The sequence below is a fragment of the Pelmatolapia mariae genome, linkage group LG17, assembly GCF_036321145.2.
Source record: "Pelmatolapia mariae isolate MD_Pm_ZW linkage group LG17, Pm_UMD_F_2, whole genome shotgun sequence".
NCBI lineage: Eukaryota > Metazoa > Chordata > Actinopteri > Cichliformes > Cichlidae > Pelmatolapia > Pelmatolapia mariae.
This window is the reverse complement of record NC_086242.1, coordinates 38,638,853-38,663,418: the sequence shown is the minus strand read 5'-3', so window position 1 is coordinate 38,663,418 and position 24,566 is coordinate 38,638,853. Positions and strand designations below refer to the sequence as shown.

At 41.1% G+C, this 24,566-nt stretch overlaps 1 protein-coding gene across 1 annotated transcript in view; it reads left to right on the top strand.

The window, feature by feature from the left end:
- Positions 1 to 7,991, top strand: part of mpped1 (metallophosphoesterase domain containing 1) — a 96,753-nt gene extending 88,762 nt beyond the window's left edge. Inside the window, exons 6-7 of the mRNA XM_063501195.1 lie at positions 3,366 to 3,479; positions 6,830 to 7,991. Of these exons, the coding sequence (XP_063357265.1) occupies positions 3,366 to 3,479; positions 6,830 to 6,948 (233 nt within the window). The 3' untranslated portion in view covers positions 6,949 to 7,991. The remainder of the gene's footprint in view (positions 1 to 3,365; positions 3,480 to 6,829) is intronic.
- The last annotated feature ends 16,575 nt before the right edge of the window (positions 7,992 to 24,566 follow it).

The following is a 24,566-nucleotide window of genomic DNA, read 5'->3' as shown; positions in this document are numbered from 1 at the left end:
GTAAAACACGACAGACGAGAAGGTGAAGCAAAAAGGAGCAGGAGCAAGACATAATTTCGCACTGCGGCAAAAGCAAACGTCTTTTATGAGGCGCGATAAAGCTGCAGATCGGCGGCTAGAGAGGAAAAATATGGCCCCTTTATCTGGCTGTGAGGAAGAAGTTAACAGCAGAGAGAACAAGGGAGAAAGTGAGACAAAAAGAGGAAAACAGGCTCAATGCCCAAAGCAGCAGCTGCTTCGAAACAAGGAGCACATTAGAGTGAAATACCCCGAGACACAAAAAGCCCTCGTAACTTCTCACTTTACTTCCACCATCTCCCAAGGCTTGTAAAAATATACTTACACTTTTAAGGCATTTTATGCCTAAACCGATCCTAAACGTGTGTGTGTGTGTGTGTGTGTGTGTGTGTGTGTGTGTGTGTGTGTGTGTGTGTGTGTGTGTGTGTGTGTGTGTTACAGGTGGAGAGATTTAGAGGGTAAAGAAGTTGGTCTGTATCACTTTACAACCATGACTGATTCACTGCCAGCTTAGAACACAGATGTCGTTATTCCTCTGCTGAGCACAAGCGGGTCCATTAATTCTGCTGTGAGCAGGTTGCTAGGGAATATAAAAATGTATAAAGGCTGTCTTTCTTTCTCTTTGTTTTAAAAGCAAACAGATCAGGAGCACCTCTGATGTAGTATCGGGGCTTTCATTGTGGGAAAAGTCCTCCCATTATACAATTAAACTTATAGCATTGAGTGGCCTGAAGCCCCAAAACATCATTTCCAGCTGGACCTTAATCAATAATAAAAACCACGACATTTAAATTTGTTTGCCTGAAGCTTTTACCCAAAAAAAGTGTTACCCTCAACGACTTCAGACTCTTAGATTCTTAAAAATATCAATTCAATTTTATTTATTCAGCACCAAATCACAGCAACAGTCGCCTCAAGGTGCTTTATGTTGTAAGGTAGACCCTACAATAATACATACAGCCTCTCTTAAAGATTTGCCTTGCTGTCGTATGTTTGGAACATAAGTGGACTGATTCTTTTATAGCGCTTTTCTACTCTCCCAGAGCACTCAAAGCTCTTTATACGACATGCACATTCACATGCATCGGAGAGCAGCTTAGAGTTAATATCCTCCCCAAGGACACCGCTAACCTTCCCATCAGTAGATGACCTGGTCTACCTCCTGAGCTAGCACTCCGACTACACCCTGAAAGCTGTGTGTGCTGTTTCAACTTGATAATTCAAGTCTCACTGCAGGCACGGATAAAATCCCCCAAAAAGTTATGTGTCTGTGGAAATTTTGTTTTTTGTCTGTTTGTTTCGTTTTTGTTTTTTACTGGTTTTTTTCCATCAAAATAGTCCCTGTGTGGCTTTAAATGGCTTCGATTAAACTGTGTACCTTTGTTTCATTTAATATATTACTATACAAATGTCTCCCTGATTCATCCTCAGCCTCGTGATTAGCCGCTCTCTTACCATTTGCATCTCGCATGCCTCACTCACAGATTCCCCTGCTGCATGCAGGGAGACGCACTGCAACAGTGAGCGTGTTGGTAAGCAGGAGAGAAAAATCTTCATATGTAAAATCAAGAAGTCCTGAACAGAGAGAGACTGCAGTCTCTGCAGATACGGGGAACTGCTGGGTACAACCTGTTCAAGCTAGTCTATTTAAACTGCTTACTGTTTCCTCCGACACTTGTTGGGAAACTTTATTTATACTTACAGATTTCTATGACGTTGTTGTCACTGCACGATTGCTCCATGTGTGTCTATAGATTTCTGCTACACACAGTGGGAAGTGACGGAGCTGTGAACACACACACACACACACACACACACAGCAGAAAAACTGTACTATATATATGCTATACAACATGAGCCTAAAGGCTAAAGCTTGAAGATATTTTCAAAGAACTAGGGAGAAGTTGCTCACGTTGAACCTTGTTGCCTGATGAGTTAGTAGACTCCCCTTTCATGTCATACTAAATAAAACATATTTACATTAAGGCAGATAAGAAATTGAAATTTGATAGCATTTTATATGATTTTGCACTTAAAATATGAATTCACTGATCACAATAACCATTAGTTATATTTAATAGAACTTTTATTTCCCTGCACTGAGGATGCTGTAGCCTTTAGCCTTCATTGTTGTTGCCTTTTTTGTTTTGTTCGTCCTCTTGTCTGAGCAGAGCGACAGACAGCAGGGAAGATGGAGGCGCGCAGTCCTCAGTCATTTTATTCCTCTGACTTGATGCTTTTATTGACTCAGCATCAGCAGCATCCGTCCTCGCGGAGGAGACACTAAATCATATACACTCCGTGCTTTATCCTTGTCACACATACTGTGAAGTATGCATCTGTGTGCGGCTTTGATTGATCTTTATTTTCTGTGGCTGCTTTTTAAGAGTCTTTTTTCAGTGCTGTGTAATGTAGTTTGCCATTAGACAAGCAGCTTGAAAAGAAGAGCTTCTTTCTCAAGTGTGTATGCATCAAATTTTATACTATGGCATTCATAACATTATGTTTTGAAATAAAGATACATTTTTTGAAAATATGAAACAGTTAACTCAGCATCACCAAGCTCTTATTAAATGAATTAGTGAAATGATCCAGCAAGGATCATTGCTGTGGAAAGGTAAGGATACAAGTGCTGAATGAGTTTCCGATGTTAGGGAGTATTGAACTACATAATTAAACCAGAAAACACAATTTCCAGTATCCTTCTGGTAGTTTAACTGCACACATGTGTGTATAGTGATTTCCTTACATTTTTTTCTTTTTTATTGCAATTAGTTAATTACACAAATTAACAAATTGCAATAAAACAAAGATTTTTATTGCCTGTCTACAACTGCACTGAATGAAAAAAGCCAGTTTGCTGTCAGAATCAGCCCCGCTGTGAAGGCATTCCCATGTTGTTCAGTGCTCACACAGTACCATCATCATGTTGGATTAACCTCCAGAACAAAAACCAACTGGTGTGATTTTTAAATGTTCAGAGACGTTGTTGGTAGAAAAGTAAAAGTTACCTGACTCCTGGCTCACCTGGTTAACCAGAAAGATTCATCTTTCTCTGGCATTTTTCAACTTGTATCACCTGAGTGTCCCCTCTTCTGTTGGAGGGGTTTAAATACACCCCACTGTAGAACAGCTGACACACCAGCTCTTGCATAAAGGTAGTGGATGGAAATGGGCATCATTTTCTTTTGAAACTAACTGACACTAACTGACCAAATACAAAAAAAAACATTTTAAGGTAAGGCAAAAAAATTAAAAGCTGCATTACTTTGCAGATTTTTTTCCACAAACCTTCATAAGCTTTGTGAGCATGGCAGCGTATCTGATTCACATGTCTCTGTGTGCAGGTTTTCTGGACTGGGTTCCCAAGAAGATGCAGCGTGTTGGGTGCATGGAGCTGCTCAACACAGTCCAGAGGAGAGTTCAGCCTAAATTACATGTTTTCGGCCACATTCATGAAGGTACGACTAATTACACTGCTGTCGAATACTTTGTTTAATGCAGTTATGAACGCTACAATTAAATGGACGTTGATATTTAAATTATAATGTGTATTTAATAATTTAAAGGTAATATAAAATATAAAATGAATCACCCACAAGTTTGTGGGGATAGGTTAATTGATTAATCCAAATTGCCCATAGGTGTGAATCTGTGAGTGAATGTGAGCGCGAATGGTTGCCTGTCTCTGTGTTAGCCCTGCGACAGACTGGCGACCTGTCCAGGGTGTACCCCGCCTCTCGCCCTATGACAGCTGGGATAGGCTACAGCGCCCCCCGCAACCCTGAAAAGGACAAGCAGAAGCAAATGGATTGATGGAAAATGAATCACTTTGAACGAAAAATCAGATCTGAGAGGACTCTGAATGTTATATTCTTTAGATCAACGCAGGCTGTTCACAAATTACAGACCAAACAGCTTACAAGCACTTAGTTCTGCCCCTCAGTAGGCTTCCAGTAGCTAACTAATAAAAAAAAAATGGCTTTTTAGTAAGCAGCCTTTAAGAAACAGCTTAAACAACTTTTTTTGTTGCATCATGTAACCTGTGTGGCTGCAACATTACTCTGCTATGATTGTAGAATAGAGAGAAAACCAAACATCAACAATTCAGAATTTCATTTTATGCAGAAATATGTTTAAATATACTTCCACTGATAACTTTACTTTGAATTATTAGACATGAACACAGAATTTTAAAGGTAAATTTATGAATTACATTTACAAGTTGGACAAAGGTTGATTCAGCCTGAACCACAGCAGAAAGAAAACTACTGTTTAGGTCTGTAGCTGCGATATAAAGTGCTTCAAGGTGCCTGTTGATGTGATTTGGTGCTAAATCGATAAAACTGAAATGAGGTGACTCAAATCAGAATTCTGACACATGCAAACTCACATATAATGTGATGAATTTCTGCTTAATAAAAAAAGCCTTGTACTAATTAGCGTACCTCTCTCTTTTTCCCTAAGCATCTAATGTTGCCGTGCAACTGTTGTACCAGTGGTTTCATAGGGTTTTATTTCAACTAATCACATGTTAACATATAAAGGTAGTACAAATCTGTGAAAATCCATCAACCTTAAAATGCTAATTAAATGATTAAACTAACACAAAACAATTTTGTTTTAAAAAACATAGAATGGCTTTCCTGAACAAAATGAATAAAGTAGAGAGAATAGCTGAGCGGCCACATCCCTGTCAGCATTTCATGCAGGCCAGCAGGGCCAAAGGGGCCCACTCCAAGCATTGAAGGTTGCTTTTTTTTTAGGGTTATCAGGTCAGCACTGAACCCCTGGAGCATAAGTCCCCCATCAGAGAGAACCAGATTAGAAACTAGATCAGATTTTATAAGAGGAGAAATGGGTTGAAAGCAGTGCTCTTCATTAATGTGAGGCCTCACAGAGAGGCAGAAATGATCCTCGGCGTGTTTTGTATTCATGTATTCCAAATGTGAAAGGAGCAGCACAGAAATGCAAAGCAATGTTCCAAGAGATGGTGAAAATGACACGTACACTTAAAAAAATCACTCACGGCACAACGTTAAAATGTAGTGCTTTTTAAGAGATGGCAGTTAACTTATGCTTGAAAAACTGTAACACTTTAATGTCTGCCATTTGGAAGGCATGCACTTTTGAAGCAGACATGTAGTGGTGTTAGTGTCACACTCTTTGCATATATTTTCACAAACTAGAATCTCAGGATTTCAGAACACATGAGCCTTTCTAGCTTCCAGTTTTGCAGCTGTTTCTTCAGTTCAGATCTGCAGTATTTCTTATTTGTCCCTTGAACCACTGCAGTTACGATTCTTCCTGTGGTACACTCTCAGACTTTTGTTTCCCTGGAGTATATTTACAACGCTTCCAAGTCTCTTCCATTTGGGGAGTCAAACTGCTCCACCCCAAATGTCTGGATCGTTGTTTTTTTATAAAATAGTTAGCATAGTCCCTTTTTTCTGTTTTACAAAAAGTGAAAGGAGCATATATTTACACCAGTAACTGTTGAGTCACTGATTTAAATTCTTCTTTTTGTCCTTTTTTCCTCCCCAGTTTTGTTTTCCTGTTATAGAGAATGAAAAATGTAGACAAGTTTAATCAGTGTCATAAACTCTAAACGTGGAGGTCTGATTAATAACCAAATGAATAACTAAAACCAAAGTTACATATGAATAATCAGGACAGCTGAAGGATTTGAAAGTTCTGAGTTGTCATGAAGTTGTGTGGTACACACAGAGGTCCATTTAGGTCCCTGTTAATATAATATTCACTGTTATGCTGATGACATCCAAACTTACATCCGTATGAAACTGTGTCTGTCCCCCTGCTCCCTTGGTTTAACTGTCTACATGAAAGACTGGTTAACACAATTTTCTAACCCTAAATGAAAGCAAGACAGAAACTATTGGATTTGGAAGCTGTAACTACTCTTTTGATAAGTTAACTGACACCCTTGGTGGAACCCTTGGTCCCCTTGCTTATCATTACTCCCATACTGTTAGAAATCTTAGTTTTTGGTGTCTACAGTTGTACACTTCTGCCAACAGACCTTGAAAAACTTTTTCATTAGTAGTTTGGACTATTGCTGTTCTCTCTAGCTTAGTCTTTAACACTCTCCATTGCGTGCTTGGCAACAGGTATTAGAAGATATAACCACATCACTCCAGTTTTAGCAAATTTAAACCAGCTGAAGCCTAATCTTAAAAGTAGAGATAGTGTCTGTCTCCTGAATCCAAACTGGAAGCTGGTTCCACAGAAGAGGGGCCTGAAAACTGAAGGCTCTGCCTCCCATTCTACTTTTAAATACTCTAGGAACAACAAGTAGGCCTGCAGTGTGAGAGCGAAGTGCTCTAATAGGGTGATATGGTACTACAAGGTCATTAAGATAAGATGGGGCCTGATTATTTAAGACCTTGTATGTGAGGAGCAGGATTTTGAATTCTGGATTTAACAATAAGCCAGTGAAGGGAAGCCAATACAGGAGAAATCTGCTCTCTCTTTCTAGTCCCTGTCAGGACTCTTGCTGCAGCATTTTGGATTAACTGAAGGCTTTTCAGGGAGTTATATAACCCAAAAATAGTACTGAGATCATATAGGCAGATCCTCTTACTACAGCTTCCAGAGTCTAAGGGCCCGATCCAAAGAGGGGATCAGGGTCTTAGACTCTGGAATAAACTGTAACCTCTATTTGTTTTGAATGTCTTATTTTATTTATATTTATTTTCCTTTTTTTTGTTAACTAACTTGTAAAGCATTTTGGTCAACCTTTCCAATGCCCTATAGAAATCAAATTGACACTGACATTTTTAAAACTCCTCAGGTTATGGCATGATGACAGATGGCACAACGAATTTCATCAATGCCTCAGCCTGCACCGTGAACTTCCTTCCCATGAACCCGCCCATTGTCTTTGACCTGCCCAATCCCAGGACTACGTGACTACAGGAATCTCATCTGCAAACCCCTACCATCAGTAAGGAGAAAGAAATGAAGAGAGGTAGGTGAGGCAGCAGGCAGAAAGGACCAAATCCTGTAAATATTGCACAGATGTGTGTTTATCATGTGCAGCACACGTCCGGAGAATCTGATCGTGAAGCTGACCGAGTGAGGGAAGAAGGACGCTCCCTCACACTGTTGTGTTCTGTCATATGCCATCATTTCTTCATCTCAGCATGGACTTTAAAAGAGAAGAGACAAGGATTAATGGAAGGACAGTAAAATGTAAACGAACTGTCGATTCTTCAAATCCTCTTTTACTGCACTGACAATCTGATGCTGCTCTCAGAAATGCAAAAGACCCTATATCACTTTGCCGAAATAAAGCGAAACAGCCCAATGCCTCGTCTAAGGGACAGTTTTAGCTGAACCACGGCTACACAGCACTAACAGGACATTTGTTTGGGGCATTTTCACCGAGCTTTTCATACTTTTAAACATCAGTTTCCATCTTTTTAAAAATTTCCTCCCACTAAGAACTTTTACTACTGCCCTTATCTTCCTTGTTTGATCCCATCCTCAGGCCTGGAGCATGCTGGAGTGTGCTTTTTATCTTTTTTTTCACCAGCATGTCTGTGCTTGAGAAATCAAAGTGAGTGTATGGGGGCACAAGAGGTCTAGATGTCTGACATGATTCCCTTTTGCCTCATTTGAAACTCTCAGTAAGCCTCTTAACCACTAAAGGCGGAGTCCCATTCCTGCTTCCACGTAGTTCCCATGTTGCTCCTACTCCTCCTTTTCCCTCCTCTCCATGCTTCATGCTATGAATGATTCGGTTGCTTTTAGCCCTTGGCTGGAACGTCTGGCTCACGGACTTGCAGAGGAGACCAGGTAACATGCAATATAAAGATGCTATAAGCTAATCTGAACAGTCATGTCACCAGACCTGGGAGGAGTAGTGGTTGTATCAAGGATGCTCCCTCATGTTATGTTATTTATGGAAGATATGGGTCTTCAACTTTTCAAGAGAAGTAAAGCTGTAACTAACTGATCAATGTAAATGTTCTTTGTCAATGTAAAGAAAAAAACTTGAATTTTTCTTCTTGAAGACTACCAAGTGTTGCTATGCTTTTCAAAAAAAAATGTGTCAAGAAATTTGTGGTTGTTACATTTTATTTGGTTTGTTTAGTAATGTAATGTAACGCTTATTATAGTATTTTCTTCTTTGTGAAGCTGCTCAGCCCCATTCGGTGAGTATTAACTCTTTTATGTCTCTAAGCAGTTTGTGTTACAAAAAACAGTAATTTTCTTTCGCTGCTTTATTTCTGAATGTGGCTGATCCCAGTAAGAGTCTGAATGTGCTTAGCATAACAAGAACACGTCACACTTTGATCTCCGACATTATGTATGAATGTTCCCCGGGGCTGCAGTTTACTCACGCTATACTCTCGCTTCTTTCGACACATCAGCGTTCGTTGCAGCAGCTGACGTCTTAATGCTTCCGAATTGGCAAGACAGGAAAAGGGGTCAGAACCGCTCACCAAGGAACGCATTAATGTGGAAAACAGTAGGAGGGCCATTTACATGTTAGAACACAAACATGGCACAGTTTTAGCACCTTCTCTAAAATCCAAGTTTTAATTGTAATTTTTGATTTTTCATTTCCATTCATCTCAGCAGGGCAATAAGGAACTTTAAATAAATGACAAACCTACGTCCTTTTGCTTAGGCCATTTGATGCTGTATATCACACTGATTATACCACTTTCATAGATTCTTAATCTTTAGTTAATACTGCTCTTCCATCATCATTTGCTCTTGCATATTGACTAAATATGTCATATATTGGTTGACATATTTTTTGCTTTGTTTTTTTTTTAAAGTTGAGTGTTTTGACATTGTAAAAACGTGTTTTATCTGGACCTAGCTGGACCTGTTGTCATTTAACTGGGGCCCAGCTTTTTGGTTCGGACCATGGGTACTTTTTAATAAGAAAGTTCATTTAAAACCAGAAGAACCAGTAAAATCCAGTGTAGTTGACGATAAATTGCTTTTTTTGGTTTGTTTTCCTTGTTAAAAATAATTTACCCAAGGCAGATGCCAACTTGGATTTACATTTCATTTAATAGAGAAGTGGCAGTCCATCATCCCAGTATAGAGAAAATGTTTAAACAGCTGGTATTTGTGGCCAACATAAATAATGTCTTTTTTCCAGTAAATGCTAGAAAAAGATGCAAAAAGTGGTAATTTCATAGTGTGCTGCTTTGAGCTCACCTTCTGAACAAAAACTGTACTTACACTGCTTTGAATCACTTTAACCTATACAGCTGAACAAGAAGGAATATTTGAGTCTCTCTCTACCTGTCGCTAAATAATTAACTACTCCTACTTCACTAATTGGCTGTGTTGGATAAGAAGAACATGAAATTGTTGTTTGTCAAAATGTCCAGACAGTACAGGACTGTGAACATCTCAAGAGGAGGATTTTCAGCCTGAAACGAGGGATACTGTAAATCGCAGCAAGTAATTACAGTTTGAATGTAGACAGAGGAAGTTCTGTACAAATGCAGTTTAGGTCATTTTGCCTGTGTGAAAGTCGTCAAGACTTTATAAGAAGCAGCCTCATCATTTAAAACACAAACTTAATTAGCATCTATGAAAGGAAACGTTCCGAGAAAGGAACAAAGACAAACTATTAAAAACTAAGAGATGGGAGGAACTTTCATCTGGAAGCTTCATGCAAAGCTGTCTGTTTGGTCTGACTCTCCAGCTCCAGTCCTCATTTAGATGTCTCTCACTTTGATGCTCTTCTGCTTCAGTAGCTGTGTTATGTTTCCTGTTTTATCCAAGAAGGGAAAAAAAGTGCTGTACTATTTCTTGATTTATTTTCTGAGGCATGCTTAAACAAGTTAATGACTTCTGCTACTCAGACAATCTGCATATGAAGAGTTTTGTTCCAAAATGAGATATTTACCTTTTGAAACAAGGAAAGCCAGCATGGGCAGAATGACTGACAGCTGAGACTTGAAAGCAGGATAACTTGTTGACATTTCTACTTGCTGGATTTTTCTTATTCAAACTGTACTGGATGCTTAGGTGTTTGGATGAATGGATGTATAGCATTTTGGAATTAAAGTGTTCATATAGTGTTGTATTTTTGCCATTATTGCTGGGGACTTTTTTTAAACTGTACAATAAGAGAAAAAGAACCAACACCTTCTGGAGACATGTAAAGTACCTTTCTTTCTAAGGATTCTGGTTCTGAAGCATTCATCACAGATTGAATAAAGTCTTATCTGTGACCAGTGGATCACGTTTCCTTATTTCCATCCTGTACTCTTCCCTTTTGTCTTTGCTGTACGTTTCTTGTTGTAGACAAAGAAAAAAAAATAGAAAAGAGCAGCGAGGAAACTTTTCTTGTCCCGGTTCTTTCCTTTGGTTCCAATCAAAGGTATCTTTGTCTCCTATCAATTATGGAGCTCTGAGCAGCGAGTTAATTTCCAGTCGCTAAACCCTTGCTGCTCCATCTCTGTCTTCCGTTTTGTTCCGCAGGTCTTCCACACCTCTGCACACTCTAACGAGAACCCTCTTTCAAATAATTACATTAGTAATCCCGAGGGAGAGCGGGTAATTTATTCTCGGACCGCTTTTTACTTTGCCATTAATACAAGCTTTCATATGCTCGATTCTTTCTCAAGCTCTCTCTCACCCTCCCTCTCTTTTCTCACTCTGCCTCTCCAGCCACAATGCTGAGCTCTTTTTCTCAGTTCTGATCATCCCTTTCCTATTTCCATCTGCTCATTCTCTCCTAGCTTCCTCAGATAATGATTCTCAGCACTCTATATTTCTCTGTCCTCTGTGAGTGCCCCTGCGCGTTGCTGCACTGGGATTTCCTTTGAATGAATGACAGACGTCCTCCCCATCTCCTTGTCATCCATCTCACCTCACACTTCCCATCTGATGAAAAGGCGCGCCCGCTACCTCCCGTCATCTGCGTCGTTAAAAAGGTACTTTATTTGATTGGCTCTGGAACACAAATCAGTGTCAAACAGACAGTCGTTGCAAGGAACACCTCTCAAATAATCAGCCCACTATAATTAATCTTTAGAGATTTTTTTATGTTTCTCAGTTCAACTCCCTCAATGGGTCTATTTGTCGTGTCAGAGGCAGATCAAATTTGGAAGTGTAAATCTGTGCTGTCTGGGCTAGATTAACTCATGCCAGGATACAGGGGCAAAAAAAGCTCCTGTTTTGATATCATTTTCTCAATTAGCTGCACAGCATGACAATAATAGGAAATGATGCATTCAGTACAGTTTTATTTATATACAGTTAGCTTAACACAACAGTTGATGAAAGCACTTTGTATTGAAATATAAAGACCCTACAATATTAGCCTTTACATTGGAGAGAAATTCAATTTTATTTATGCAGCGCCAAATCACAACAACAGTCGCCTCAAGGTGCTTTATATTGTAAGGTAGAGTCTACAATACTACATACAGAAAACCACCTATGAGCAAGCAGCAAGGGGAAGGAAAAACTCCCTTTTAACAGGAAGAAACCTCCGGCAGAACCAGGCTCAGGGAGGGGCGGGGCCATCTGCCACGACCGGTTGGTGTGAGAGAAGGAAGACAGGATAAAGACATGCTGTGAATGAAATGAACAAATACTTGGTGACTGTGGTAAGAAAGAACTACCGTTTAACAAGGAGAGGCAGCCATCTGCCACAGTTGGGGGAGGGGCAGGAAAAGTGGGAGATAAAGAAGACATAATTTAATAATATGCAGTTCAGTAAGGATAGATCCTCTGAAAGAACTAAACAGTTTTTTGAAGTACACAGTAGATATAACAGAGTGGAATCCAGCAATAGCAGAGATTATGTTCAACTGACCAGGATAAGTTGGAGCTGAGGAGGAGTCACATCACATGAAAGGTAGAATGACTGTAGCCGATATACCAGCAAAACTAATGGATGGCTCCCTAACCCTAACCAAAAGCTTTACCAGAAAGGAACAAAACAGAAGTTTTTAGACTGATCTAAAAGTAGAGAGGGTGTCTGTCTCCTGAATCCAAACTCAGAGCTGTTTCCACAGGAGATGAGCCTGGTGGCGTAAGGCTTGTACTCTTCTGCAGCCTGTGAGGGAGTGTTGCACCTTACCTGCAAGATAATATGATATTGTGTGCTCTTTAAGATGCAATCGGACCTGCCTATTTAATGCATGTTTGGACAAGGATTTAAAATTTGATCCTCGATTTTACCAGAAGCCAGTGAAGAGCTAGTATGGAGAATAATGGTCTGTCTCTCCAGTCCCTGCTAGTACTGTCACTGCAGCATTCTGGATCAACTGACTTTAAGATATGATACGGCCTGATTTTTCAAGATTTTGTATGTTGCTGGATTAACAAGGTTTTAGTGAACACAAGGTCTTATGGAAGATTTTACATGATAAATATTATTCAGTCAAAACAGTGAGGGTAAAATGAATGAAAAAAATGAGCACATTTGGGATTTTGGTCCACACTTTTTTTTTAATAATGTTATAATTGGTATAATGTATACAATAATGGTATACAGAGGAGTTCATGGCAACTCAATAACTGCGAGGTGTGCAGGTCCCATGGCTCTAAAACCAATAAATTGGATTTTCAGTTTTATTTATATTGCGACACATCACAACAACAGTCGCCTGAAGGCACTTGATATTGTAAGACAAAGACCCTACAGTAATACAGAGGAAGCCCCATCAATCAGACAATGAGCAAGCACTTGGCAACAGTGGGAAGGAAAAACTCCCTTTTCACCAGAAGAAACCCCCAGAAGAACCAGGCTCAGGGAGGGGCGGGGCCATTTGTTGTGGGTGAAAGGGAGGAAGACAGGACAAAAGGCACACTGTAAAACAGCCAGCGATTAATAATAATTAGATGCAGAGTGGTGTAAAAACACAAGGTGAGAGGAGCAGAAATGCTCAGTGCATTATGTGAAGCCTCCAGCAGCCCAAGCCTATTGCAACCTAACTAACGGAGGATTCAGAGTCAACTGATCCAGCCCCAATGATAACCTTTAGCAAAAAGTTTTAAGAGGGTGTCTGTCTCCCGAATCCAAACTGGGAGCTCGTTCCACAGAAGAGAGGACAGAATGAAAGGCTCTGCCTCCCATTCTACTCTTAATCATCCTGAGAACCACAAGTAAACCAGCAGTCTGAGAGCAAAGTGCTCAGTTGGGATGATGGTTCTATGTGGTCTATGAAATAAGATGGTAATTCTGATTATTCAAGACTTTGTATATAAGGAGAAGGATTTAAAATTTCATTTTGGATTAAACAGAGAACAACTTAAAAGAATCCAGTATGGGTGAAATGTATACAAACTTAAGCCATGCTGCCATGTTCTTTTACTGAGAAGTGGCTTTCTCCTGGCAACCCTTCCAAAAAAAGCCAAACTTTTTTGTAATTGTACTGTAGCTTTAACATTTACAGTAACATGGTAAGCGAGGATCGTGGACTTTTGCTCTTTTCACAGTTTCTCTGAGTCTTGCTAACCTCCCACATAGCAAAACTGGCATGGCTCGGATCTGGCCCACACAATGTGCTTACACATGGCCCACATACCGCAAAGAATGACGGCCCTTTGGTGGTCCAGATCAGGTTTGCCAGAGGTGGGCCACACATGGGCCAGCACAAGGCCAGCTGCAGACACACTGCTGGCCCTGTGCTGGCCCAGAACAGTTTCAGCTCTGGCCCCAGATGTCAGCCTAATGTGTGCCTTAATAAAGCCATGTAATAACAACATGTGCTGGAACATAACAGTGCAAAAGCAACATGACGAAACTCTGTTCAGACAGTGAATGGACTGATTCTTATATAGTGCTTTTCCACTCTCCCGGATTACTGAAAGCGCTCTATACAACTTGCCACATTCACCCAATCACACACTTTCTCTAAACTGAGTGCTTCCTAACTACATTCATACACAGTTACACTCTTGACATGCAGACTGGAGGAGCCAAGGATCGAACCACTAACTTTTCGACACTTGACACTAGATCCGGGCCAAACCTGTCTGCTATGTGGGCTTGAGATGAATTTCCGGAACATCAGCTCCTGGGAAGATGAGCAACTGTTTTGAAAGTTTTCCACTTGTGAAACATTTTCTTACTGTAGAATGGACTTCAAAATGGCCTCACAGCCTTTCCCAGATTGGAAAGGGTTATAGGGTTGGTGCCTATCAATCTCAGACTGATGACACCAACAACTGCTTCCTTAATATAATTGCTAATATCTTTCCTCCTTGTTCATTAAGATTAACACACACACCTAAATGCTCCAGACGAGCAAACTGCCAAAATGTGTGCTTTTATTAGAGGTGGCCAGACTTGATTGATGTTCAGTTTATCTAATGCATTTTATTATGAGCACCTGGCTGTTACTTTCCCTCGTAATTCCCATAGAAGTAGTATGGGGATATTCAGATTTTGCAGTTTCTGCATTAATATTTGTTCAGTAATTAATAGCACAGTGTAATATTTCATGATTTTAGTTAATCTGTACTTCAAGGTGCTAAGGACCAGGTGATTTTTATGCTGTACTGATATGTAAACCCTTAGACTTGAAAGAGGGTGTACCTTTTGACCATGAATTTAGACTTTACTTTTTTCTTAAACTTTATTGACTTGAATATTTATCCTGAATATAGAACTTAAAATAAAAAGCAAAATCTGTGTGGATGAGAACACAAATTAGTTAACAGAACCAACTGTTAACCAACCAACTTGATCTCCACATGGACATACTGAGAGAAAAAGAATACAAAACTATTATTATAATATTTTCAGGGCCATATAAGAGATCGGCTTGACAGAACTTAATTGAAGGACCAACTGAAAGAGCCGAGCAATCTAGATGTAGAGTAAAAGTATGTCGAGGTTGATTAGGCGTTTAAGACACACAAGGGGGATAAATTTGCTCAAGAGGTCGAAACAGTGACCTGACCTTCATCTCTCTATGCTACCCCACCAGGACACAGAGTCAACCTGAGGCAAGTAGCAGCTCCTGGACACCTGTGACTGAAGGTCAGGACAATCAGTTCCAAAGAAAGCAGATGATCCCGGTGGTGATGGAATCAAAATAAGAGGTAGAAGAACTCCCCCCGCACTGAAATGACACAGCATCTGAATGGGACAAGCTTCAAAAGCTGGAGCTGGAGACGTTTGTATTCTCTGGAGAATTTTACAGACACAGCTTTCACTATGGTGTAATTGTTCATATGATTGTTGGGTTCTTCTCTGTATGCATTATTGTAGGATCTACCTTGCAATATAAAGCACCTTCGGGCAACTGTTGTGCTTTGGCACTGTGTAAATAAAATTGAATTGAACTGAAAGTTTCTATCTATTGATTTAAGGAACATTGTCATCAGTAAACTGTACAACAGGTAAAAGGGAAGGACAATAAGTGTTAGCTGCTGTTCTCCTGGGCCAAAAATTCAGTCTGGTCTTGTTTCAACCTTCAGCTTAATTGAACAATTAAAATTACTAATAGGCTGTCAAGTGAAACAGGGTGTGTGTGTGTGTGTGTGTGTGTGCGTGCGTGCGTGCGTGCGTGCGTGCGCGCGTGCGTGTGTGTGTGTGTGTGTGCGCGCGCGTGCGTGCATGTGTAATCTTTCACATTTGAGTTTCACTTGCATACAGATAGTTTGATAGAACAGACCAGAAAGGAGCTCAAACAGATGCATCAGTAATTCACAGAATGGCTGTGCCAAAGCAGCAGAGACAGCGACGCTCTGTCGTGTAGTGTCAGGAAGCAATGCCTCACGGAGGTCGAGTACAAGCAAACAGATCCACTTCATTACCTCAACTCTGATTAGACAGAGAAGCCAGTGTTTATCTGAACCACCCTACAACCTCTGACGCTACAAAATGAAGCCAAAGTGCCAAAAACTGCAGTTCTTCTGATGACCACTGGAGTCTGGCTCCAAAAGCAACTTATGGACTCTTATGTCATGTTGTCTCCAAAAATCACAGATTGTTGAGGGTTTACAAATAATTTTCATTTAACGTATACACAGATTAATACCAACACACTGTAATCAGTCTCAGTCAATCTGCTCATTCCAGTGTGTGTCTTTGCAATCAGAGTCACAACAGTCAGCTCCCACCAACTGGTTGTATTTTGGTTATATTTGTATATAACAGCAAGGCTCATAATGCATATGTCATTTTGCAATTAAATTGTTGTCTTGCAGCAATTTTGGAGGAAGTTCAGAATTTTTCTTTCAGATCGATGAAGTTCTGGCTGGACTCTGAATGTAAGGATTTAAGGAGAATTTCTGTTTAATGTGAAAATCTATGTATGTAGACAGATTGGGAAAATGTATTAATTTATCACAGTTAATTGCCATATCGCATTTGAGCTTGAGCTTATCCATTGCCATTTTTATCAAAGTCTTGATTTATCTTTGAATATGGGACTGTGATTTGACTGTGAGTGGTCACAGGCCTGGTACCCATCTTCAGTGTTGGGGAGTAACGGAATACATGTACCGCCATTACGTATTTAAAATACAAAATATGAGTAACTGTATTCCGTTACAGTTACCGTTTGAAAAGGTGGTATTTAGAATACAGTTACTTTGTTGAAATAAAGGGATTACACGGCGGTACTTTCCTGTTTCATATGTTAGGCTATGCTCTCTCTAGTTTTGGTAATTCCACGCCGATGGAAACCCAAACAAAACACGCATTAAGAGGCTCTAATGCCTGGGTCTCAATCTCGCGTCTCATAATGACGTGAAGAAATATTTTTTTATATGATTTAATATGAAGGCAATAGGCAGAGTGTTACGGGCAATGCCCTAAAGCATGTAGCCTCATGGGCAGTGTAGTCCGTGCTGCAGGGAGAATGGACTGCCATACCCGTTATGTGTCTGTGAGCGAGGGAGGGAGAGAAAGGAAAAGTACGAGCTGTCACGGAGCAGAAACGGGAGCTGGAAGCATGTAAATATAATAATAACCACTGCAAGAAGAGAGCCTGACGAGCCCAGCTGTAAGTAAGCTATTAAGACTCGACTGTACACTGTGTTCGTGTTTTCCTCTGAAACAATAAGTTCCGTTGGAGCAGCCTTTCAACGCCTCTCTCTGTCTCTCGCTAGCAAAGTTGACCCAGACAACAAAGTAAAGCTAGTTTTCAGCTACGAGCCCGACACGAACCCACCGTATTAGCCAGATGTCCCTTTACTACGGTTCAGAGCCGCGGACCTGTTTTATATACGCGCGGAATAGTTTTCTATACGAGATCGCTGCAAAAAGTGCAGCCTTACCTAATGTCCACCTACTGTTACTCATTTATATTAAGATTTAAACATCTAGTTGCTATTGGTATGGTGAGTAAGCTTCAGTAATAGTAATAAATCACACAGCAATAGTACATTCATGTAGTTGTAAAAAAGCATGATAATATATTAAGTAATCCAAAGTATTCAGAATACTGTACTGTCATTGAGTAACATAACGGAATACGTTACAAAATACATTTTGGGGCATGTAATCTGTAATCTGTAGTGGAATACATTTTAAAAGTAACCTTCCCAACACTGCCCATCTTTCAGACAACAAAACCGCAAATTCATTGCACATGGTTGAAATAATTTCCGCAATGCCTACATCTCCAGGAAGGTTTCTGAAGAGCATCTCAACTTGTCCAGGTGTTGCAGCAGTCATGCTCTGAGCCATCTCCTGCACTGATTTATCATAGAAATCATATAGTGAAAAATCAGGAGGAGCATGACAAGCTGACACCAGAGCACACTACTCGGCAGGAGGCGTGACGTCATTATGGTGCATGCAAGGAAAACAACAACTGATTATGTAGTTTTTAACTGTATGTAACTCTCTCTTCTAATATGGCTATTTTTGATTTCCACAGCAGCAACCAAAACACCAATTGAGTCCAAACCAATGAGTGACATCATAAATCCATCACCATAATCTATGGTGTGGACTTGGTCCTCCACGCCATAAACTGTTCCAGGTCCAGAGCACCAGGTCCACAGATAAACTCATAGACAATGACAAAGATAAACAACAACTCGAGGTGAGAGCCCCCATTATCAGTAACATTTAATTACTCCACAAACACACTCTGAACAAAGTGTTTCTTGTTCTGCGATCAGATAAAGAGGTTTTGTCTGTAAACTCGTGTACAGACACCATTAAATCAGATACCATGCAGGGGGTCCCTGCAATTTTTCACAGATGGTAGGTTCGGTTGAGACAATGCAGGTCTTTGTGATTCCAACATTGGTTTGGAAGGTTGCAGCTCGTAGGTTGCCAGATTAAGCCCTCACCCACACGCTCTGTTGAAGCTTGGGGCTTGGCTTAGTTGCTCAGCAGGGATTCTTTTAGAACATGCCCACCCGTGTGTCATTGTTCAAAGCTTCATATACACCTCCACATGCCAAAAGAAGGGAAAAAAAACTGCAACGCACCAAACTTGTTCAATTTGCCCATCATGGGAGGTGATAGTCGAGAGGATGGGAGGTCCCCATTGAGTTTATACATTCTGGCAATCCACCATTGCCCATCACCTCCTCCTCATTTCACTGTAACCCACTTTAAACTTGCAGCCAATAAAACTACAATATATCAAACCTTAAACAGAGGATAGGAAGAAGAAGAGGATGACTTGAGATTAATTTGAAATGAGCTTAAGTACTGCTCAGCATGAGTATGTGTAGCTCGAAAGTAGACATATCCTGTGCCCCAATTTCACACTGAATGCAAGTGGTGAGAAAACTGTGACAGCTCCAAACTTAGCTGATTTAACGGCACGTTTTTAATGACACACATTTTATATAAAAACTTAAATATCTTTAGTGATTTGATGGCAGAGGAGGGTGTGTTTTTTTCTATGAAAACAAAATGACTGGTAGAAATACTGATCAACACAGGAAAGCTGCAGACCAACTGTCAGTGTCAACTATCAGTGTTTTTTATTGTAACCTACAGAAATCCTTCATCTGTTTTTCATGTTTGATTAGCTGAGTACTTTTCACAGACTCTCTTTTGCAACAATTTTTGTTCTCTTTAAACAGTTTTCTCAGACTATATAAACTGTAACTAACTTTGCATCCGACACCATATTAGAGCGACAGATAAACCCGCTTAGCCTCTAATAATATCATTCACACACTTTATACACCTTAACAACAATTACCACAACACTTTGTTTAACATCTCACTGCAGCATTACAGGGCACACAGCACTCAAAAATGAACAAACACTGAAAGCTAACTCAGCAGAGGACTTCATGTAATGGTGAATGTTTGTTGGACTTGGCTTGGCTTCAAAGTAGATATTCCTATATGACTTCTTACTCTACCAGCACATTAAACTTTAAGGTGCTGACAGTTGCTTTCTGAGGTTATTTAACAGAAAAAAAGAATAATGTACTCATAAATATACATTCATTAGTGTGTAGAGAGACTGAAACAGTGCCGTACATGCTTTGCTACACATAGTACTTTAACTTTGGAGAATTGTGGTCAGCACGAGGTTTAGGTTTGACAACTAAAGAGTCTGCCCTAAAACCGGTGTACTACACTGTGACTGAAAACTATAAACATTAATTCTGAATTATTATCACAATAGATGATCCAACCAATTAGAATGTTTGAATTAGAAAGTTTGCATAGGTGAAAAGGATTGGATATGTTTGCAAGCAGCGTGTTCCATTAATATTAACTGCAAGGCACTCTATGCATGACATTATTATTGGGTTTCTTATATGCATTTTTCTTGTTAACACACAGAGTACACACCGCTGTGCACAGCGCACGCACACGCAAAGTCAGCTGATCTCATCTGATGCAGATCTGCTCCTTGATCAAGTGACATTTGTCCGGATTTTTGCCACGAGTGGCGATCAGCACCGCGGCTGGATGGCCCGATTTACATACCCAGCGCAGCTGATACTCACCAGAATAATTTACTAAAATTATATGCACTCCTGTTATTAAGTCCAGTTCAGTCTGTTAATGTTGATAACGGTTTCAAACTAACATTAATAGGTGTGTTGCTAAGCCTAAGAACTTAAATAACAAACTTGAAATGTACCCGTCCCATTTTCCCCTTTATTGTTTTTTTCTCTGTGCTGTAAATCTTCTGTCCAAGAAGAAATCCGAGGCTGCTGTTCTGAGAATGAGCTACCAAAGCTTTTTCTGAATAAATCAATAAAGATCCATTTATGGAAAACTGTGATGAAGGCAGTTTTGTCTTTAATTATATTCAACAATATAACACATTTGACCACTTTTAAGTGATTTTTAATACAGTAAAGTTAAGGTTATATACCTAATTTCTAGTAAGTGGCCCAGCCCCTCCTATATTTTTATGTATGTGGCCCTCAGCGAAAAAAGTTTGGACACCCCTGTCCTAAAGGTTTGATTCTAAAATCGTCCCTGGTGCATGCAGTCAGTGCAAAAATGTGTTATCCCATGATCTATTACAAAATACTCATTCTGATTCCAAAATATAGCTATGGTATAATTTGTGTTGAATTAAACTTTTTGTTTAACGGCATTATTATTAGCATATATTTCTAATAAATGTGTTTTCTGGTCATGTGTTGTCTTCATTGTGAGTGGGAGGTCTTGACGCTCTTATGGTGGCGTAATTACTTTTTTTTTTTTTTTTTGTCTGTCCCATTTGGTTCTTTAGCCGTCAGAATTGTTGTCTGAAGACCAACAAGGATACCAAATGGATTTATTTTGCCAAATGGATCATCATGGCATTGCCGTATTGGTCCATTTGATCAACTTTTGTTGTTATTATTTATTTTATTTTCAGTAGTTACAGATGAGACAGACATGACTGGGGGATAGGAAAGGGAGAAAGAAAGAGAGGAAGGAAAAGAAAAACAGAAGGGAAGAGGGACAGTGAGAAAGGGCACTTACAAAGACAAAGAGAAAAAAAAATCTCCTGGATCACCTGTTGAGAGAAAAAGAAGAGAAAACAAGCAAAAAAAAAAACAAAGCAACATACTAAACACAACACCATCACGTTAATCTAGCTAAGTGTAAACAGCAATAAATACTAAATATTGAATGTTGTTGTGCAGCACGCAGGACAGACAGCGCACAATGTGCTTTGAAGTAGCAGCTAAGAAAGGTGTAGTTTATGTCTATGAACAGTGAACACCCATGTGCACACCTGTGTGGATCAGCGCGCTTGTATACAGAAGGTTTCTCCATGTAACGGTCTGCTAGAGGGTGTGGAGGGCCATAGCCCCGTCCCCCAGGGCATGAAGCAGGCATGGAGGAGATCCAGGCTCCCGACATCCAGGGACCCCAGAGTGCGAGAGCCCAAGGAGTACCACCGGAGGGGCATCTGTGCCACCCTCCTGGGAAGGGCTGAGGAGATCCCCAGACGAGGGGTCACCCAGTAGCCACGGAGCAGAAGCCAGAGGGGGCTGCACCGGCACGCCCGCCGGCTCTGCCGGCAGCCAGCTGTGCCAGAGTGAACCGAGCTGCAGGCCCCGAGGCCGGAGGTTCGAGGGCCCCCTTTGCCCCGGAAGAGGCCTGACCGAGCGACAGGCACCAGGCCCCGCCAAGTAGCCACCGGGAGTGAGCTGGTGTATACCTGAGCGCCCAGCCCCGGACACCAAGAACCACCAATGCACCAACCCCTGAGGGCATCAGTTACCGGCAGGGAGTGTGGTGAGGGGAGATAGGCCTCCACACTTTGGAGGGCCTGGGAGTTCCCAGGGAGGTGGAGTCTAAGACCTGACCTGACATATAGACACAGACAAACAGGCACACACAGACACAAACATGCATTCCCACCCTCATGCACACATATACAAACACTCAGCACTCATCCAACGTAGGAATAGACATATATGCACATGTACACACAATCGCACTCCCCAAACATACTCTATACCCCGGGTCCAGGTACCCTCACCCCCAGAGGGGGAAACGGCACCCAGACCCAAGAGATGTGACCCTTTCCCCCCGGGGTGGAGGCAAGCAGACCGCCCCAGGCCTCGCAGAAGCAGGGAGGCCAATCTGTCAGCCAACACCTCCTCCCAGCCCCCCGCCCTGATGGCTGGCAGAGAACGGGGGTGTGTGAAGACCCCATACCTCCCTCCTCCCGCTCATGTGTAGTGTTGCTGCGTGTTGTTCTAAAGTGCATTTAAAACAGGGGAGGGCATGGTGCTGCTGCCGGAGAGCAGCAGGTGTTAGCACGGCCCCTCCCGAGAACCCTCAATGTCTACATGGATTTAAAATTGAGAGGTGGGCACCGACGCCAGAGGTAGGGTTGAATGTGGTGTAATTACTACCAAACTCCTTTGTGAGTCTCGGTTATGATGGGACACGGTCATTTGGTGTCACGGTCCAGCGGCTGGTGTTTTTCCTCTGCCTGTGGTGTTTCTCCTTGCTCCACCCTAGGGCACAGCTTTGGCCTCCTCCACTCATCTGTCATCTGCATAGCAGTTAAAATGCCTTCTGATGATACTGTCTAAGGGAAGCATGCAGTAGCGGTTTTAGATACGGGCGACACGGGCGGTTGCCCGGGGCGGCATCACGGGCATCGGCAAAAAAATAAAAAATTGCTCGTACTCATGCTGCCCCGACATCATGCCAGCGCATATTGGGAATGGCATAGGCACCGATCGGTTTTCTATCGCCCATTTGCTGGGAGTAAGGGCGCCCTCCGTTTGCGGGGTGCGCCTGCTGCTTGTGGCACAGGGAGGAGAGGGCGGGGCGGCGTGGGATTCTCTGGCTGGCTGGAGCAGCATCTAATAACCAACTCGCAAAATAAAACAAAATAAAAACAAACCAACAACACGAAAACACCAGACATCATGATACAGACTTATAATTTGCACCGATGTTTTTCTATACACGAAAAGTGAGCGAGAGCCCTCGGTGCCCCTGCTTGCTGCTGAAGTCAAAGTAAACTTTATTGTCACCTCCGCTACATACAGTCCAGTATATAGAGACGAGATGACGAGGCTCCAGTTACAGCAGTGCAAGTAAACGAACAATAAATATTTAAGAGTAAAAAAATTAATATACACTTTAGGACCAGGGGTAAAGGGATCAATAACAATTTAAAATGTATATTTTATATTTTGTTGATTTAAAGTCTCACACACAACCCATTTTTAAAGTTTAAAAAAAAGAGAAAAGAAGAGGAGGAGTGTAGCGACTTCCACAGTCGCTATGCCGGGGATGGAGCCTATTTGCCTGACGCGCTGTCAACTTCACGCAATAATGCGAGAGGTGGAATTGCTTGCTTGTTTATTAAAGTGCTTGTAAAGTTTACAGAGCAATGTGATCGGCTCGCGATTCAAACTCTTAAAACATCACAGCTCTAATGCAACAAGGGGAAACTCGTTGTGCTGCGGTCAACAAAAACTACGGCTACCCAGCCCTCCTCTCTGTCAAAATCAAACCAGTTAAAGGCAGACTGACAACGCCCTCTTAATGTCACCGCTACCACCCACGTGACTCCCGTTACACATCACCATAGCAACCAAACAAATGAAAACCCAGTGATCATTAAAATTCAATACATTTAATTATGGCTCCTACAAGGAGAAACGAGCAAAAGATACAGGTAAGCAGATGTGTCATTGGATAATGGCAGGTCATGTATCCTAAAACTTTCAGAATACTTTCTTAATTATGTGGGTTACAGTTCCTCCAAGGAGAAATGGTAAAAATAGTTACAGTAACAGACTCCAAACAATATATACAATAATAAAATATTAATTAGTCAGTGTCAATTGTTGATTTGTCCTGTTCTCATTGTATGACGAATTATGATGTCTGTTTAGTAGCTGTTTGCATACTATGCATACTCTCTCTCTCTTCATATGTGTGTGTGTGTGTGGGGGGGGGGGGTGGGGGGGGGGGGGGGGGGCGCCAGAGGGAGTGTTCGCCAAATAGGCTAGGACCGCCACTGGAAGCATGTATAATGTAAACAGAATGGGTCATAGCACTGAACCCTGTGAAACACCATAATTGACCTCAGTGTGTGAAGAGGACTCTCCATTTACATGAACAAATTGGAGTCTCTTAGATAGATATGATACAAACCACTGCAGTGCAGTACCTGTAATACCTACAGCGTGCTCTAATCGCTCTAATAGGATATTATGGTCGACAGTATCGAACGCTGCACTGAGGTCTAGCAGGACAAGCACAGAGATGAGTCCACTTCACAGATTGAAGAATTAATTAATGGCAGGACTTCTTTGAGCAGTTTTGTAGGAATGGGGTCCAAAAGACACATTGATGGTTTGGAGGAAGTAATTAGTGAAGTTAACTCAGAAAGATCGATTGGAGAAAAAGAGTCTAAATGAATATCAATGGTACTGAAAATTGATGTAGATAATATTACATCTGTGAGATGATTATGAGTCATTTTTTCTCTAATGGTTAAAATTTTATTTGTGAAGAAGTTCATGAAGTCATTACTAGTTAACGTTAAAGGGATTGTTGGCTCAGTAGAGCTCTGACTTTTTGTCAGCCTGGCTACAGTGCTGAAGAGAAACCTGGGGTTGTTATTTTCTTCAATCAGTGATGAGTAGTAAGATGTTCTGGCTTTGCGGAG